The sequence below is a fragment of the Oncorhynchus nerka genome, linkage group LG15, assembly GCF_034236695.1.
Source record: "Oncorhynchus nerka isolate Pitt River linkage group LG15, Oner_Uvic_2.0, whole genome shotgun sequence".
Classification (NCBI taxonomy): Eukaryota; Metazoa; Chordata; class Actinopteri; order Salmoniformes; family Salmonidae; genus Oncorhynchus; species Oncorhynchus nerka.
Window position 1 is genome coordinate 35,102,753 of NC_088410.1, and position 17,503 is coordinate 35,120,255.

General features: G+C 45.0%; 2 protein-coding genes across 2 annotated transcripts in view; both read left to right on the top strand.

Moving 5' to 3' along the window:
- The first annotated feature begins 3,550 nt into the window (after positions 1-3,550).
- LOC115142540 (keratin, type I cytoskeletal 13-like) lies at positions 3,551-9,402 on the top strand. Its single transcript, XM_029682079.2, has 7 exons — positions 3,551-4,236; positions 4,798-4,880; positions 5,203-5,359; positions 5,597-5,758; positions 5,892-6,017; positions 8,322-8,542; positions 8,773-9,402. Exons 1-7 carry the CDS (start codon positions 3,634-3,636, stop codon positions 8,957-8,959), a joined length of 1,539 nt encoding a protein of 512 aa, XP_029537939.2. The 5' UTR covers positions 3,551-3,633; the 3' UTR covers positions 8,960-9,402.
- Positions 9,403-14,182: 4,780 nt separating this feature from the next.
- Positions 14,183-17,503, top strand: part of LOC115142543 (keratin, type I cytoskeletal 13-like) — a 3,731-nt gene continuing 410 nt past the window's right edge. Inside the window, exons 1-7 of the mRNA XM_029682081.2 lie at positions 14,183-14,794; positions 15,308-15,390; positions 15,713-15,869; positions 16,107-16,268; positions 16,408-16,533; positions 16,858-17,078; positions 17,268-17,503. The exon at positions 17,268-17,503 is cut by the window's right edge and continues 410 nt beyond it. Of these exons, the coding sequence (XP_029537941.1) occupies positions 14,243-14,794; positions 15,308-15,390; positions 15,713-15,869; positions 16,107-16,268; positions 16,408-16,533; positions 16,858-17,078; positions 17,268-17,460 (1,494 nt within the window). The 5' untranslated portion in view covers positions 14,183-14,242 and the 3' untranslated portion in view covers positions 17,461-17,503. The remainder of the gene's footprint in view (positions 14,795-15,307; positions 15,391-15,712; positions 15,870-16,106; positions 16,269-16,407; positions 16,534-16,857; positions 17,079-17,267) is intronic.

Consider the following 17,503-nt stretch of genomic DNA (forward strand, 5'->3'; position numbering starts at 1 on the left):
TTCTGTCTTCTGTGTCTTTCTACTTGATGTATCTGATCTGGCATGCTCCTGTACATCTGACTATCATATAGGGTGTCATCTTTTGCACATGAGGCCAATTCTATGTTCTTGAGAAAGTGTCAGTATGATCTTGAATATATTTATGACATTCAATGGGACTGAGTTTTATTCTAGGAAAACACATTTAAATATTGATAGTAGAAATGTTGAAAGTTGTCAGCAAAATTATATCATTCTATCTCTATTAAGAGAAATTCAGAGTTCTTAGATTCAGAGTTATATATATATACTGTATAGAGAGTGTTTGTGGAGTCAACTGTAGCGCTGGAAACCATGTTTTGGTGGAAAGATTTAGATTTGAAAACAATTAATTTGATATTAGATGACAGATTGTATCTGTTATGACATCCATTCTCAAAGATTCATATCATTAGTCTATGATAAAGAATGAATATCTCTATAACAAGTGAAACCACACAGTCCATTCTCATTCAACCACATAATCTTTATTGAAGGTTACGTTGACAAATTATTACTTGATCTCATCCACATTCACATCGAGGTTCTGGGTGGTCTCCATCAGAACTACCATGTAGGTTTATGGAAGTAGGTCTGGTGCACAAGCCTCCTATTTTTTATTTGAAGTCAATGTAGCCAGAGGAGGATGGAAAATAGCTGTCCTCCGGCTACACCAGGGTGCTACGCTAGAGGGTCCTGCAGAGACTTCTGTAGACCTTCATTGCGAAAGCGTGTTTTAGGTCATCAGGTATTTGGTGATGTGAGTATATGTAGCATCGTTTTTTTGAAGTATCTCTTTTGAATTTTTTATTTTTTAGTATTTTTAGTATTTTTCCTCCGATGAGCCTCCACAGTTACACAACATCAGTAGTCATTGGAGTTAGATGATGGTACAGTTCGCATTGACAGATATGACTGTGGGAGATTTGGGAAACTCTTGAAAAGTTGAGTGCTCTACGCAAAGTGGTGCACAGCCGTAAGTCAAGATGCAGACCACATAAACACTACATGGCCAAAAGTACGTGGACACCTGCTCGTCGAACACATAATTTCAAAATCATGGGTATTAATATGGAGCTGGTCCCCCTATGCTACTATAATAGCCTACACTATTCTGGGAAGGCTTTTCACTAGATGTTGGAACATTGCTGCAGGTCCTTGGTTCCATTCAGCCACAAGAGCATTAGTGAGGTTGGGCACTGATATTGGGTGATTAGGCCCGCAGCTGGCATTCCAATTCGTCCCAAAGATGTTCAATAGAATGTCATTGTATGCTGTGGCATTAAGATTTCCCCTCACTGGAACTAAGGGGCATATCCCAACTGGATCTCATCCACATTCACATCGAGGTTCTGGGTGGTCTCCGTCAGAACTGCCACGTAGGTCTATGGAAATAGGTCAGGAGCAAGAACGTCCTGGTTTTTGTATTGAAATCGATGTAGCCAGAGGAGGAAGGAAAATAGCTGTCCTCGGGCTACACCAGGGTGCTACGCTAGAGGGTCCTGCAGAGACTTCTGTAGACCTTCATTGTGAAAATGTGTTTTAGGTCATCAGGTATTTGGTGATGTGAGTATATTTCGTTTTATCTAAAAAGCATAACTTTATCATTTGAAAATATTATTTTTCAGATATCACTGAGTAGGGTGGTCCTTATATTCCTCCTCGGAAGAGCCTCCCCTGTTACACAACACAGTAGGCATTGGAGTTAGAGGATGGTACAGTTAGTTTTGCCAGATATGACTGTGGGAGAATTGGGAAACTCATAAAAGGCTTGAAAAGTAGAGGGCTATACTCACAGTGGTGCACAGCCATAAATCAAGATGCAGACCAAATAAACACCACATTTTTTATTTTGAAATGTAACCTTTATTTAACTAGGCAAGTCAGTTAAGAACAAATTCTTGTTTACATTGATGGCCTTCTGGGGAACAGTGGGTTAACTGCCTTGTTCAGGGGAAGAACGACAGATTTGTACCTTTTCAGCTCGGGGATTCAATCCAGCAACCTTTACGGTTACTGGCCCAACGCTCTAACCATTAGGCTACCTGCCACCCCAAAATACATGGCCAAAAGTATGTAGACACCTGCTCGTCAAAAACCTATTTCCAAAATCATTAATATGGAGTTGGTCCTCCCTTTGCTTCTATAACAGCATCCACTCTTCTTAGAAGGCCTCCCACTTGATGTTGGAACATTGCTGGGGGTACTTGCTTCCATTCAGCCACAAGAGCATTAGTGTGGTCGGTCGGGCACTGATGTTGGGTGATGGGCCTGATTTGCAGTCAGCTTTCCAATTCATCCCAAAGGTGTTCGATGGGATCCCAAAGTCCTTCGATAGAATGTCATTGTATGCTGTAGCGTTAAGATTTCCCTTCACTGGAACTAAGGGGCCTATCCCGAACAATGAAAACCAGCCCCAGAACATTATTCCTCCTCCACCAAACATTACAGTTGGCACTATGCATTAGGGCCAGTAGTGTTTCTCCTGGCATCTTTCAAAACCAGATTAGTCCGTCGGACTGCCAGATGGTGAAGCGTGATTCATCACTCCAGAGAACACGTTTCCACTTTTCCAGAGTCCAATGGAGGTGAGCTTTACACCACTCCAGCCGAAGCTTGGCATTGCACATGGTGATCTTAGGCTTTTGTGCGGCAGCTCGGCCATGGAAACCTATTTCTTAATGCTCCAGACTAACTGTTTTTGTGCTGACCTTGCCTCCAGAGGCAGTTTGGAACTCGGTAGTGAGGGTTGTCACCGAGGACAGACTATTTCTACGTGCTTCAGCACTCAGCGGTCCCCACTTGTGTTGCCTACCCCTTCGCAGCTGAGCCATTGTTGGTCCTAGAGGTTTCAACTTCACAATAACATCACTTACAGTTGACTGGGGCAGCACTAGCAGGGCAGAAATTTGACAAACTGACCTGTTGGAATGGTGGCATCCTATGACGGTAACATTGAAAGTCACTGAGCTCTTCATTAAAGCCATTCCACTGCCAATGTTTGTGTATGGAGATTACATAGCTGTGTGCTCGATTTTATACACTTGTCAGCAACAGGTTTGGCTAAAATGGACAAATCTACAAATTTGAAGAGGTGTCCACATACTTTTGGCCATGTACTGTATGATAGATGATATAGTGATTAATGCGTTCAGATTAATTGCTTTTATCTAAATTAATTGCACTGGCCTGGCACCTTGTTTGTGTGAACACGCCAATATAAACTGACTGACTGCACCCTTCTGATTTATGGCAACATTTAACCATTGTTTTTGGACTGAGACTGGACCACCCTGGAATACTCAACACCTCTTGGAAAGCCATTCTGGTGTGTCTTTGGCACACCATCTCCTTCTGCATCCTGGCGTTTGCCAACAGGTTGTCAAAGTGGGTGGAAGAGCCCTGCCCTGCCCTGCCCTGCCCTGCTCTACATGAGGTAATATCTCCCTGTATTCCTCCCTTCTCGATTCCTCCCTTCTTCATCTCCCACCGATGTCCTACTCCCAACCTCCCTCCCTCATTCCGCCCTGTGCAGCATAAAAAGGGAACAGTGGCTGGGCCGTGCACCACATTCTCTCTCTTCATCCCAGGCAGGCAGACTCGCTCTCAGCAACCATGTCCTTCTCCAGATCTAGCATGTCCTACAGCAGCAGCGGCGGTGGAGGCGGAGGTGGCACCATGTCCATGAGGTCTGGAGGTGGAGGTGGAATGGGTATGGGCTCCTCCCGCTTCTCCTCCATGGGTGGTGGTGGTGGAGGAGGCCGTGTCACTGCCATGAGGGCCGGCAGTGTGTATGGAGGTGCAGGAGGCTCTGGGGTGCGCATCTCTAGCTCCTCGTTCGGTTCCGGTGGCGGAGGTGGTGGTTATGGTTTCGGAATGGGAGGGGGTGGCGGCGGCGGCGGTTGCGGTTATGGTTTCGGCATGGGAGGGGGTGGTGGCGGCATGGGAGGGGCTGGCGGCGGCGGTGGCAGTTATGGTTTCGGCATGGGTGGGGGTGGTGGTGGCGGCGGAGCCGACATTAATGTGTCGGCCAATGAGAAGGCCACAATGCAGAACCTGAACGACCGCCTGTCCACCTACTTGGAGAAGGTGCGCTTGTTGGAGGCGGCCAACGGCGAGCTGGAGCTGAAGATCCGTCAGTTCCTTGAGATCAAGACGTCCCCCAGCGCTCGCGACTACTCTGGCTTCTACGCTACTATCGCTGACCTTCAGGACAAGGTATGTGACATGTCTCCTAGACGGCAAGAGCACTCAATGATGACATCACAGCATGTCAAAACATGATAACGTCTGCATTGTGAAAATGTTATTCTTTGTTAGAGAGTACCTGTACATGGTGTACACTTCATCAGATTGTTTTTCCAACAACTTACTAATAGTGAAATTAATATGACTTTTAGAAAATGCTAAATTATATACATTTGTTATAATTGATTCAACCAAGAATTTGCACCAAAGATAGATGCAAAGACAGTATGCATATTTGCAGCTGAAGAATTGAAAGTAAAGCAGATCATTGAAGCCAATCCTTCCTCTCTCTTAATAGCCCCGAGGCGATTGCAAAAGTTGCAAAATGTTTCTTTGTGTCATGTCATGCTATACAATGATCATAACGACAACAGGTTCCCTGTAATGCTTCTATGGTCTATCCTTTACAGTGCAGCTGAAACTCAGAACTCAATGCTTACAGTGTGGTATCACTGTTTGTGTGTACTGCATTCGTGTCAAATTCCATGCATACCCCATCCTGAAATGTTTTTGCCGTCCTCCACCTCTCAGATCCAGGCTGCCACCTGCTTGAACGGAAGCATCTATCTGAACATTGACAACGCGAAGCTCGCTGCAGACGACTTCAGAAACAAGTAAGTACATCCAACACCATCCACAGATACAGTACACTGCTGGTACATTACATTAACCACTTGGAATAACCCCAAATCTGTAAAAACACTCATACTGTTTTTTATTACATTTTGTGTTGAATCTATAAAAAGGAAACCAAATGACATTACCCTTCAGCTACACCATAAACACACCCTCCCAACAGACATATCGGAAGCCTGGTGTTACTTTCTGTTATTTTCCCCAAACTTAATGGAATAATAGAATATATAACTCCCCTGCTATTCTCACAGAGGAACACATTCAGGCAGTTCTTTGACCTAAGCTCTCTCCATCTCTCAGGTATGAGAACGAGCTGGCCATGCGTCAGTCAGTGGAGGCGGACATCGCCGGGATGAAGAGGATGCTGGATGAGATGGCCATGGCCAGATCTGACCTGGAGATGCAGATCGAGGGACTGAAGGAGGAGCTCATCTATCTCAAGAAGAACCACGAGGAGGTGGGTGTGGGCTGATGGGACATATCCATACATTCCCTTAATGTATTACATCTATTGACCATGTCAACCTGCTATGGGTCTTCACTAGAACACCATTGCTGGCTTTCAAGCACATCTGTATCAAGCAATGGTGTTCAAATGTATAATGAAGACAGAGGGCAGGTCAAGTTGTTACCATCAGGCAGAGGTCAGTCACTTCTTAGTCCTTTAAACTCACCCCTATGTTTTTCTCCAAAGGAGCTGCTGGCCATGAGGACTCAGATGACTGGACAGATCAACGTGGAGGTGGACGCAGCACCACAGGAGGACCTGTCCAGAGTCATGGCTGAGATTCGTGAGCAGTACGAGGCCGTTAGTGCCAAGAACCAGCGTGACCTGGAGGCCTGGTTCCAGACCAAGGTAGAACCTCTAGAACCCTTAAACTGTGTTCATGGTGTAGATGTCCTTCTAGTTGGTAACATTGTCACATTCTATCATGAGCTGAAATGTTGGTTTGTTTCTGTGATGATTTACCACTTATTGTGTTTTACAGACAGAGACGTTGAACCAGGAGGTGGCGTCCAGCACAGAGGTTCTCCAGACCTCCAAGTCAGAGATTTCGGAGATCCGTCGTACACTGCAGGGCCTGGAAGCCGAACTGCAGTCACAGCTCACCATGGTGAGCCGTAATTACAAACATCTGACCAAGGACCACAGTTTAGGGCACATTACCTACACAACTTTCTGCAACTTTCTGCAATAATCAACATTTGACTCTTCCATCATTCTCTACCATCCCTCAAGTATCTCACTTTCACCTGGACTCTAACACTATCCCTCAAGTTGTTATAGCCAGGCACCAAATCAAATCAAATCATTTTTATTTATAAAGCCCTTCTTACATGAGCTGATATCTCAAAGTGCTGTACAGAATCCCAGCCTAAAACTCCAAACAGCAAGCAATGCAGGTGTAGAAGCACGGTGGCTAGGAAAAACTCCCAAGAAAGGCCAGAACCTAGGAAGAAACCTAGAGAGGAACCAGGCTGTGAGCGGTGGCCAGTCTTCTTCTGGCTGTGCCGGGTGGAGATTATAACAGAACATGGTCAAGATGTTCAAATGTTCATAGATGACCAACAGGGTCAAATAATAATAATCACGGTGGTTGTCGAGGGCGCAACAGGTCAGCACCTCAGGAGTAAATGTCAGTTGGCTTTTCATAGCCAATCACATTCAGAGTATCTCTACCACTCCTGCTGTCTCTAGAAAGTTGAAAACAGCAGGTCTGGGACAGGTAGTACGTCCGGTGAACAGGTCAGGGTCCCATAGCCGCAGGCAGAACAGTTGAAACTGAAGCAGCAGCACAGCCAGGTGGACTGGGAACAGCGAGGAGTCATCAGGCCAGGTAGTCCTGAGGCATGGTCCTAGGGCTCAGGTCCTCAGAGAGAGAGAGAGAGAGAGAGAGAGAGAGAGAGAGAGAATGAATGAATGAATGAATGAATGAATGAAGACAGAAAGAAAGAAAGAAAGAAAGAAAGAAAGAAAGAAAGAAAGAAAGAAAGAAAGAAAGAAAGAAAGAAAGAAAGAAAGAAAGAAAGAAAGAAAAGAGAAAGAGAAAGAGAGAGAGAATTAGATATAGCATACTTAAATTCACACAGGACACCGGATAAGACAGGATGAATACTCCAGATATAACAGACTGACCCTAGCCCCTCGACACATAAACTACTGCAGCATAAATACTGGAGGCTGATACAGGAGGGGTCGAGGGCCAAACAGGCAGGATATAACCCCACCCACTTTGCCAAAGCACAGTCCCTCACATAACTAGAGGGATATCTTCAACCACCAACTTACCATCCTGAGACAAGGCCCGAGTATAGCCCACAAAGATCTCTGCCACGGCACAACCCCAAGGGGGAGCGCCAACCCAGACAGGAAGCTCACATCAGTGACTCAACCCACTCAAGTGACGCACTCCTCCTAGGGACGGCATGGAAGAGCATCAGTAAGCTTGTGAATCAGCCCCCGTTACAGGGTTAGAGGTGGAGAATCCCAGTGAAGAGAGGGGAACCGGCAAGGCAGAGACAGCAAGGGCGGTTCGTTGCTCCAGTGCCTTTCCGTTCACCTTCTGGGACAGAATACACTTAATCATAGAACCTACTGAAGAGATGATTCTCAATAAAGACTTAAAGGTTGAGACCGAGTCTGTGTCTCTAACATGGGTAGGCAGACCATTCCATAAAAATGGAGCTCTATAGGAGAAAGCCCTGCCTCCAGCTGTTTGCTTAGAAATTCTAGGGACAATTAGGAGGCCTGCGTCTTGTGACAATAGTGTATGTGTAGGTATGTACGGCAGGACCAAATCGTAAAGATGGGTAGGAGCAAGCCCATGTAATGCTTTGTAGGTTAGCAGTGAAACCTTGAAATCAGCCCTAGCCTTAACAGGAAGCCAGTGTAGAGAGGCTAGCACTGAAGTAACATTTTTTGGTTCTAGTCAAGATTCTAGCAGCCGTGTTTAGCACTAACTGAAGTTTATTTGGTGCTTTATCCAGGTAGCCCGGAAAGTAGAGCATTGCAGTAGTCTAACCAATAAGTGACAAAAGCGTGGATACATTTTTCTTCATCATTTTTGGACAGAAATTTTCAGATTTTTGCAATGTTACGTAGATGGAAAAAAAGCTTTCTTTTAAACAGTCTTGATCTGTTCGTCAAAAGAGAGATAAGGGTCCAGAGTAACGCCGAAGTCCTTCACAGTTTTATTTGTGGCGACTATACAACCATCAAGATTAATTGTCAGATTTAACAGAACATCTCTTTGTTTCTTGGGACCTAGAACAAGCATATTTGTTTTGTCCGTTACTATAGCTAACCTCTACCTGCCTTCACATTCAATTACTCAAGCTAACCTTTTCAGTATGACAGTAAACATTCCAAATTCCAAACTTACTCCCAGTTTTTGATCTCTGTCTCTCCCGGCCAATAGAAAGGCTCCCTGGAGAACACGCTGGCGGAGACGGAGGGCCGTTACTCCATGCAGCTGGGACGCCTCCAGAGCCAAGTGACCAGCCTGGAGGAGCAGCTAGTGTCTCTCCGCAGCGACATGGAACGCCAGGGCCAGGAGTACAAGATGCTGCTGGACATCAAGACACGCCTGGAGATGGAGATTGCTGAGTACAGGAGGCTGCTGGACGGAGAGACTAGTGGGTAAGGCAGGATGGGAAGATGGGTCCTTGAAACAAGGGTCCTTGAAACAAGTGAAAATGAATGAATGTCTCCTTCAACATTTCACTTTAGAAGCAATGTTAATTTGAAGTTCACCTTAATGTGAGCCATTGTTCCTTTGGATGTGAATTTACTGCTATGTGACCTTTAATAGATACTTATTATGATCATAGATCCTAACTATGCTAACCATGGGTTTCCGTTCCTCACAGCCTCGGCCTCAGCTCCTCAAAATCTGGCCATAGCTCCTCCAGCTCCCACATCAGCTCTTCTAGCTCCGGCCTCAACTCCGGCCTCAGCTCCTCTGGCTCCGTCCTCAGTTCCTCCACCAAAGGCAATGTGGTGATCACCGAAGCGGAAATAGTGGACGGCAAGGTTGTCTCCTCAAGTGAAACCTAACACACACACAGCGAACACTGCAGCAAGCAACAGGTTAACCCCATAGAAATATAATTACTAGAATGGGTATAGGAAATGAGAGGCCAGCACATGGAATATTACTGCTCCACATTGCTTTGTTCATGCAACCTAAAATACAACGTTTCAATTTATACAAAGTCTTCGTCAGATGAAAAATCCCTATTTTCGTTATCTGTGTAATTTCTTTAGGCCAGTTCTGGTTAACTCTAGTTTAAGATGTGCATAACATCCTCCAATACTTTCTAGAATGGCTAAAGCCCCTCAGACACCCATCATGGAACATTGACTTGAATGGGGAATTATTTTCTGGTAATTCTATTTCTATGGTTAACACCTCCAGAACAACATATTCTACTACATCTGGATGGGACACCAACAACAGACCCCATTGTGAATACAATAAAGATGCTCTGACTTGCTGACTTCATCATCCTGTTTTCTGTGTCTTTCAACTTGATGTATCTGATCTGGCATGCTCCTATACATCTGACTATCATATAGGCTGTCATCTTTCGCACATGAGGCCAATTCTATGGTCTTGAGAAAGCATATGTTTCAGTATGATCTCGAATATTTTTATGACATTCACTTGTACATTGATCTGATGGTGATCTTAGAAATGTTGAAAGTTGTCAGCAACATTATATAATTATACCTCTTCAAGATAAATGACGAGTTCTTAGATTCAGAGATATACAATGTGTTGAGGGTGTTTGTGGAGTCAACTCTAGTGCTGGACACCATGTTTTGGTGGAAAGATTTAGATTTGAAAACAATTCATTTGAAATTAGATGACAGAATGTATCATCTATTACATCCATTCTCAAAGATTCATATTGTCAGTCTATGATAAAGAATGAATATCTCTATAACAAGTGAAACCACACAGCCCATTCTCATTCAACCACATAATCTTTATTGACGGTTCTGTTGACAAATTATTACTTGATCTCATCCACATTCACATCGAGGTTCTGGGTGGTCTCCATCAGAACTACCATGTAGGTTTATGGAAGTAGGTCTGGTGCACAAGCCTCCTATTTTTTTATATTGAAGTCAATGTAGCCAGAGGAGGATGGAAAATAGCTGTCCTCCGGCTACACCAGGGTGCTACAATAGAGGGTCCTGTTTAGACTTCTGTAGACCTTCATTGCGAAAGTGTGTTTTAGGTAATCAGGTATTTGGAGATGTGAGTATATGTAGCATTTTTTTTTTTTGAAGTATCTCTTTTGAATTTTTTATTTTTTAGTATTTTTCTGAAAATCACTGAGTAGGGTGGTCCTCCTATTCCTCTGATGAGCCTCCACAGTTACACAACATCAGTAGTCATTGGAGTTAGATGATGGTACAGTTCGCATTGACAGATATGACTGTGGGAGATTTGGGAAACTCTTGAAAAGTTGAGTGCTCTACTCAAAGTGGTGCACAGCCGTAAGTCAAGATGCAGACCACATAAACACTACATGGCCAAAAGTACGTGGACACCTGCTCGTCGAACACATAATTTCAAAATCATGGGTATTAATATGGAGCTGGTCCCCCTATGCTACTATAATAGCCTACACTATTCTGGGAAGGCTTTTCACTAGATGTTGGAACATTGCTGCAGGTCCTTGGTTCCATTCAGCCACAAGAGCATTAGTGAGGTTGGGCACTGATATTGGGTGATTAGGCCCGCAGCTGGCATTCCAATTCGTCCCAAAGATGTTCAATAGAATGTCATTGTATGCTGTGGCATTAAGATATCCCTTCACTGGAACTAAGCGGCATATCCCAAACCATGAAAACCAGCCTCAGACCACCATCTTCCAAACCCAGATTCGTCCCTCGGACTGCCTGTTGGTGAAGCGTGATTCATCACTCCAGAGAACACTTTTCCACTGCTCCGTAGTCCAATGGCAATGAGCTTTACACCACTCTATCAGATGCTTGGCATTGCGCATGGTGGCCTTAGGCTTTTGCGCTGCTGCTCGGCCGTGGAAACCTATTTCATAATGCTTCCGACAAACTGTTTTTGTACTGGCCTTGCTTCCAGAGGTAGTTTGGAACTTAGTAGTGAGTGTTGCAACAGATGACAGACTATTTTTACGTGCTTCAGCACTCGGCGGTCCGGTTCTGTGAACTTGTGTGGCCTACCACTTCGCGGCTGAGCCGTTGTTGCTCCTAGAGGTTTCGTCTTCACAATAACAACACTTACAGTTGACTGGGGCAGCAATAGCAGGGAAAGGTGGCATCCTATGACGGTGCCACGTTGAAAGTCACTGAGCTCATCATTAAGGCCATTCTACTTCCAATGTTTGTTTATGGAGATTGCATAGCTGTGTGCTCAATTTTATACACCTGTCAGCAATGGGTGTGGCTGAAATAGCCACATACTTTTTTCCATGTAGTATATGATAGATGATATAGTGATTTATTCATTCAGATCAATTTATTTAATCAAAAATTGAATGCATTCGCCTGGCACCTTGTTTGTGTGAACACGCCAATGTAAACTGACTGACAGCACCCTTCTGATTTATCATTGCTCAGAAAATACCATAATTTCACAATTGTAATAAGACACAAATGATACACTTTGGATTTGAATCCATTTCAACTAGATTGTGGTCTAGAAATTACTGCTTCAGGATGTCTTCTTCTAGATTACAGTTGAAGTCAGAAGTTTGCATACACCTTAGCCAACTACATTTAAACTCAGTTTTCCACAAATCCTGACATTTAATCCTAGTAAACATTCCCTGTCTTGGGTCAGTTAGGATCACCACTTTATTTTAAGAATGTGATATGTCAGAATAATAGTAGAGAGAATGATTTATTTCAGCCTTTATTTCTTTCTTCACGTTCCCAGTGGGTCAGAAGTTTACATACACTCAATTAGTATTTGGTAGCATTGCCTTTAAATTGTTTAACTTGGGTCAAACATTTCGGGTAGCCTTCCACAAGCTTCCCACAATAAGTTGGGTGAATTTTGGCCCATTCCTCCTGACAGAACTGGTGTAGCTGAGTCAGGTTTGTAGGCCTCCTTGCTCGCACACGCTTTTTCAGTTCTGCCCACACATTTTCTATAGGATTTGGGTTCAGGGCGTTGTGATGGCCACTCCAATACCTTGACTTTGTTGTCCTTGCCACAACTTTGGAAGTATGCTTGGGGTCATTGTCTGTTTGGAAGACCCATTTGCGACCAAGCTTTAACTTCCTGACTGATGTCTTGAAATGTTGCTTCAATATATTCACATCATATTCCTTCCTCATGATGCCATCTATTTTGTGAAGTGCACCAGTCCCTCCTGCAGCAAAGCAACCCCACAACATGATGCTGCCACCCCCGTGCGTCATGGTTGGGATGGTGTTCTTTGGCTTGCAAGCCTCTCCCTTTTTCCTCCAAACATAAAGATGGTCATTATTATTATGTTTCATCAAACCAGAAGACATTTCTCCAAAAAGTATGATCTTTGTCCCCATGTGCAGTTGCAAACCGTAGTCTGGCTTTTTTATGGTGGTTTTGGAGCAGTGGCTTCTTCCTTGCTGAGCGGCCTTTATGTCAGGTTATGTCGATATAGGACTCGTTTCACTGTGGAGGTAGATACTTTGTACCTGTTTCCTCCAGCATCTTCACAAGGTCCTTTGATGTTGTTCTGGGATTGATTTGCACTTTTCGCACAAAGGTACGTTCATCTCTAGGAGACAGAACGTGTCTCCTTCCTGAGCGGTATGACGGCTGCCTAGTCCCATGGTGTTTATACTTGCGTACTATTGTTTGTACAGATGAAAGTGGTACCTTCCGGCATTTGGAAATTGCTCCCAAGGATGAACCAGACTTGTGGAGGTCTATTTTCTGAGGTCTTGGCTGATTTCTTTAGATTTTCCCATGATGTCAAGCAAAGAGGCACTGAGTTTCAAGGTAGACCTTGATATACATCCACAGGTATGCCTCCAATTGATTCAAATTATGTCAATTAGCCTGTCAGAAGCTTCTAAAACTGGACTTTTCCAAGCTGATTAAAGGCACAGTCAACTTAGTGTATGTAATCTTCTGACCCACTGGAATTGTGATACAGTGAATTATAAGTGAAATAATCTGTCTGTAAACAATTGTTGTAAAAATTACTTGTGTCATGCAAAAAGTAGATGTCCTGATTAGATGTCCTTCTTAACAAGAAATTTGTGGAGTGGTTGAAAAACAAGTTTTAATGACTCCAACCTAAGTGTATGTAAACCTCCGACTTCAACTGTATTTGTTCATGTGAAGGAGGTCTGTTTGTTCCTACGTTGGGGACATTGTGTGTCCTGAAGAACCAGTTACAGAATTCCAATGGACAGCGGTTGAGTTCTGGGTGAATCTAGTGACTGTCAGTGGCTCTATGTGCTCGGCCCAGCTCTCTGTGCCTGGGTTGTACACAGCCACATACAACCAGGAAATGAGTTATGAATAAGTAAAAGGCAAAGTAAGGTGATGAGGTATATTTTAGTTTTTACAAACTTGAGACAAGTCTTAGGGCAACATTTATCCATTGTTTTTGAACTGAGGCTGGACCACTCAGGATAACTCAACACCTCTTGGAAAGCCATTCTGGCATGTCCTTGGCATTAAAATATGTGTAATTCTCCCGTTGTGAAATAAAAAGTTCAACCTGGGCTTTGCTCCTTTCGTGTCTATTTTGATCCTGACAAATTCCCCAGTCCCTGTCTTGGTACATAACAGTTAGAGGTAAATAGCCATTCAGTGTTTTAACAAATTTGCTCAGAAAACGTGGCAAAGTTCACCTGTCACAACATGTCAAAGTTATACTGTGTGTGTTGACTGATTGATTTACCTACCTGAGGCTAATAGAAGCAGGTTTGTTTATGCTTTCAACCAGATGCTATAAACGGGAGAGGAATTCCAACTATTTATACGTGTGTGCACTTTTATTTGTTTGTGCAGGCAGACGCCATATATAGAGTGAGATGGGGAGAGTGGAGTTGCACAACAATAGTATATTTTCAATATTTGCATATCCACACAGTACATAACTATCCTCTTCCATCTCCTTCTGCATCCTAGCATGTCAAAGTGTGGGGGAGGATCCCCTGCCCTATATGTGGTAAATCCTCCCTGTACTCCTCCCTTCTCTATTCCTCCCTTCTGCCTCTCCCGCCCATGTCCTCCTCCCACCCTCCCTCCTTCTGCCCTGTGCAGCATAAAAAGGGAACAGTGGCTGGTCCGTGCACCACATTCCCTCTCTTCATCCCAGGCAGGCAGACTCGCTCTCAGCAGCCATGTCCTTCTCCAGATCTAGCATGTCCTACAGCAGCAGCGGCGGTGGAGGCGGAGGTGGCACCATGTCCATGAGGTCTGGAGGTGGAGGTGGAATGGGTATGGGCTCCTCCCGCTTCTCCTCGATGGGTGGTGGTGGTGGAGGAGGCCGTGTCACTGCCATGAGGGCTGGCAGTGTGTATGGAGGAGCAGGAGGCTCTGGGGTGCGCATCTCTAGCTCCTCGTTCGGTTCCGGCGGCGGAGGTGGTGGTGGCGGTTATGGTTTCGGAATGGGAGGGGGTGGTGGCGGCGGCGGCGGTGGCGGCTTTGGTTTCGGCATGGGAGGGGGTGGTGGTGGTGGCGGTGGAGCCGACATTAATGTGTCGGTCAATGAGAAGGCCACAATGCAGAACCTGAACGACCGCCTGTCCACCTACTTGGAGAAGGTGCGCCTGCTAGAGGCGGCCAACGCCGAGCTGGAGCTGAAGATCCGTCAGTTCATGGAGAGCAAGACGTCCCCCAGCGCTCGCGACTACTCTGGCTTCTACGCTACTATCGCCGACCTGCAGGACAAGGTATGTGACGTGTTTCCTAGATGGCAAGAGCACGGCATGTCAAAACATGATAATGTCTGAAAAGTGACAATGTTATCCTTTGCTAGAGAGTACAGGTGACATCGGCTTGTTTTTCCAACAAGTTACTGAGAGTGATATATGAACATTGGAAAATGCAAGATGATATAATAATTGACTAAACCAAGATATTGCACCGAAGATAAATGACAAGACAGCATGCATATTTGCAGCTGAAGCATTGAAGATAAAGCGGCTAATTGAAGCCAATCCTTACTCTCTCTTAATCGCCCTAGGCGATTGCAAAAGGTGCAATTAGTTTCTTTGTGTCATGCTTTACAATGTTCACAAAGATAACAGGTTCCCTGTAATGCTTCTGTGAGCTATAATTTACAGTGCAGCTGAAACTCAGAACTGAGTGATTACAGTGTGATTTAACAGTTTGTGTGTACTGTATTAGTGTGAAATTCCATGCATGCCCCATCCTGAAATGTTTTGCCATCCTCCACCTCTCAGATCCAGGATGCCACCTGCTTGAACGGAAGCATCTATCTGAACATCGACAACGCGAAGCTCGCTGCAGACGACTTCAGAAACAAGTAAGTACATCCAACACCATCCACAGATACAGTACACTGCTGGTACATTACATTAACCACATGGAATAACCCCAAATCTGTAAAAACACTCATACTGTTTTTTATTACATTTTGTGTTGAATCTATAAAAAGGAATCCAAATGACATTACCCTTCAGCTACACCATAAACACACCCCCCTAACAGACATATCAGAAGCCTGGTGTTTCTTTCTGTTATTTTCCCCAAACTTAATGGAATAATAGAATCTATAACCCCCCTGCTATTCTCACAGAGGAACACAATCAGGCAGTTCTTTGACCTAAGCTCTCTCCATCTCTCAGGTATGAGAACGAGCTGGCCATGCGTCAGTCAGTGGAGGCGGACATCGCCGGGCTGAAGAGGATGCTGGATGAGATGACCATGGCCAGATCTGACCTGGAGATGCAGATCGAGGGACTGAAGGAGGAGCTCATCTATCTCAAGAAGAACCATGAGGAGGTGGGTGTGGGCTGATGGGACATATCCATACAGTCCCTTAATGTATTACATCTATTGACCATGTCAACCTGCTATGGGTCTTCACTAGAACACCATTGCTGGCTTTCAAGCACATCTGTATCAAGCAATGGTGTTCAAATGTATAATGAAGACAGAGGGCAGGTCAAGTTGTTACCATCAGGCAGTGGTCAGTCACGTCTTAATCCTTTACACTCACCACCATGTGTTTCTCCACAGGAGCTGCTGGCCATGAGGACGCAGATGACTGGACAGATCAACGTGGAGGTGGACGCAGCACCACAGGAGGACCTGTCCAGAGTCATGGCTGAGATTCGTGAGCAGTACGAGGCCGGTAGTGCCAAGAACCAGCGTGACCTGGAGGCCTGGTTCCAGACCAAGGTAGAACCTCTAGAACCCCTAAACGATGTTCATGGTGTAGATGTTCCTCTACTTCTAGTTGGTAATGTTGTCACATTCTATCATGAGCTGAAATGTTGGTTTGTTTCTGTGATGATTGACCACTTATTGTGTTTTACAGACAGAGACGTTGAACAAGGAGGTGGCGTCCAGCACAGAGGTTCTCCAGACCTCCAAGTCAGAGATTTCGGAGATCCGTCGCACACTGCAGGGCCTGGAGATTGAACTGCAGTCACAGCTCAGCATGGTGAGCTGTAATTACAAACATCTGACCAAGGACCACAGTTTAGGGCACATTACCTACACAACTTTCTGCAACTTTTATGAATAATCAACATTTGACTCTTCTATCATTCTCTACCATCCCTCAAGTATCTCACTTTCACCTGGACTCTAACACTATCCCTCAAGTTGTTGTAGCCAGGCACCACTCCATTACTATAGCTAACGTCTACCTGCCTTCACTTTCAATTACTAGAGCTAACCTTTTCAGTATGACACTAAACATTCCAAATTCCAAACCTACTCCCACAGTTTTTGACCCATCATCTCTATCTCTCCCGGCCAATAGAAAGGCTCCCTGGAGAACACGCTGGCGGAGACGGAGGGCCGTTACTCCATGCAGCTGGGACGCCTCCAGAGCCAAGTGACCAGCCTGGAGGAGCAGCTAGTGTCTCTCCGCAGTGACATGGAACGCCAGGGCCAGGAGTACAAGATGCTGCTGGACATCAAGACACGCCTGGAGATGGAGATTGCTGAGTACAGGAGGCTGCTGGACGGAGAGGCTAGCGGGTAAGGCAGAATGGGATTGGATGTGTCCCTCAACATTTGATTTTAAAAACAATGTTCATTTGAAGTTGACCTTAGTTTGAGCCATGGTTACTTTTGACTTGAATCTACAGCTGTGTGACCTTTAATAGATATTATGATCATAGATCATAGATGCTATCTATGCTAACCATTGGTTTCCCTTCCTAACAGCCTTGTTCACAGCTCCTCGAAATCTGGCCTCAGCTCCTCCGGCTCCCACATCAGCTCCTCTAGCTCCGGCCTCAGCTCCTCCAGCTCCGGCCCCAGCTCATCCACCTCCACCACACGCAAGGTGGTGATTGTCACAGAGGAAATGGTGGATGGCAAGGTTGTCTCCTCAAGTGAAACCAAACACACCTCTTAAGGTCCCACACACACAGCGAGCACTGCAGCAAGCAATGGGTTAA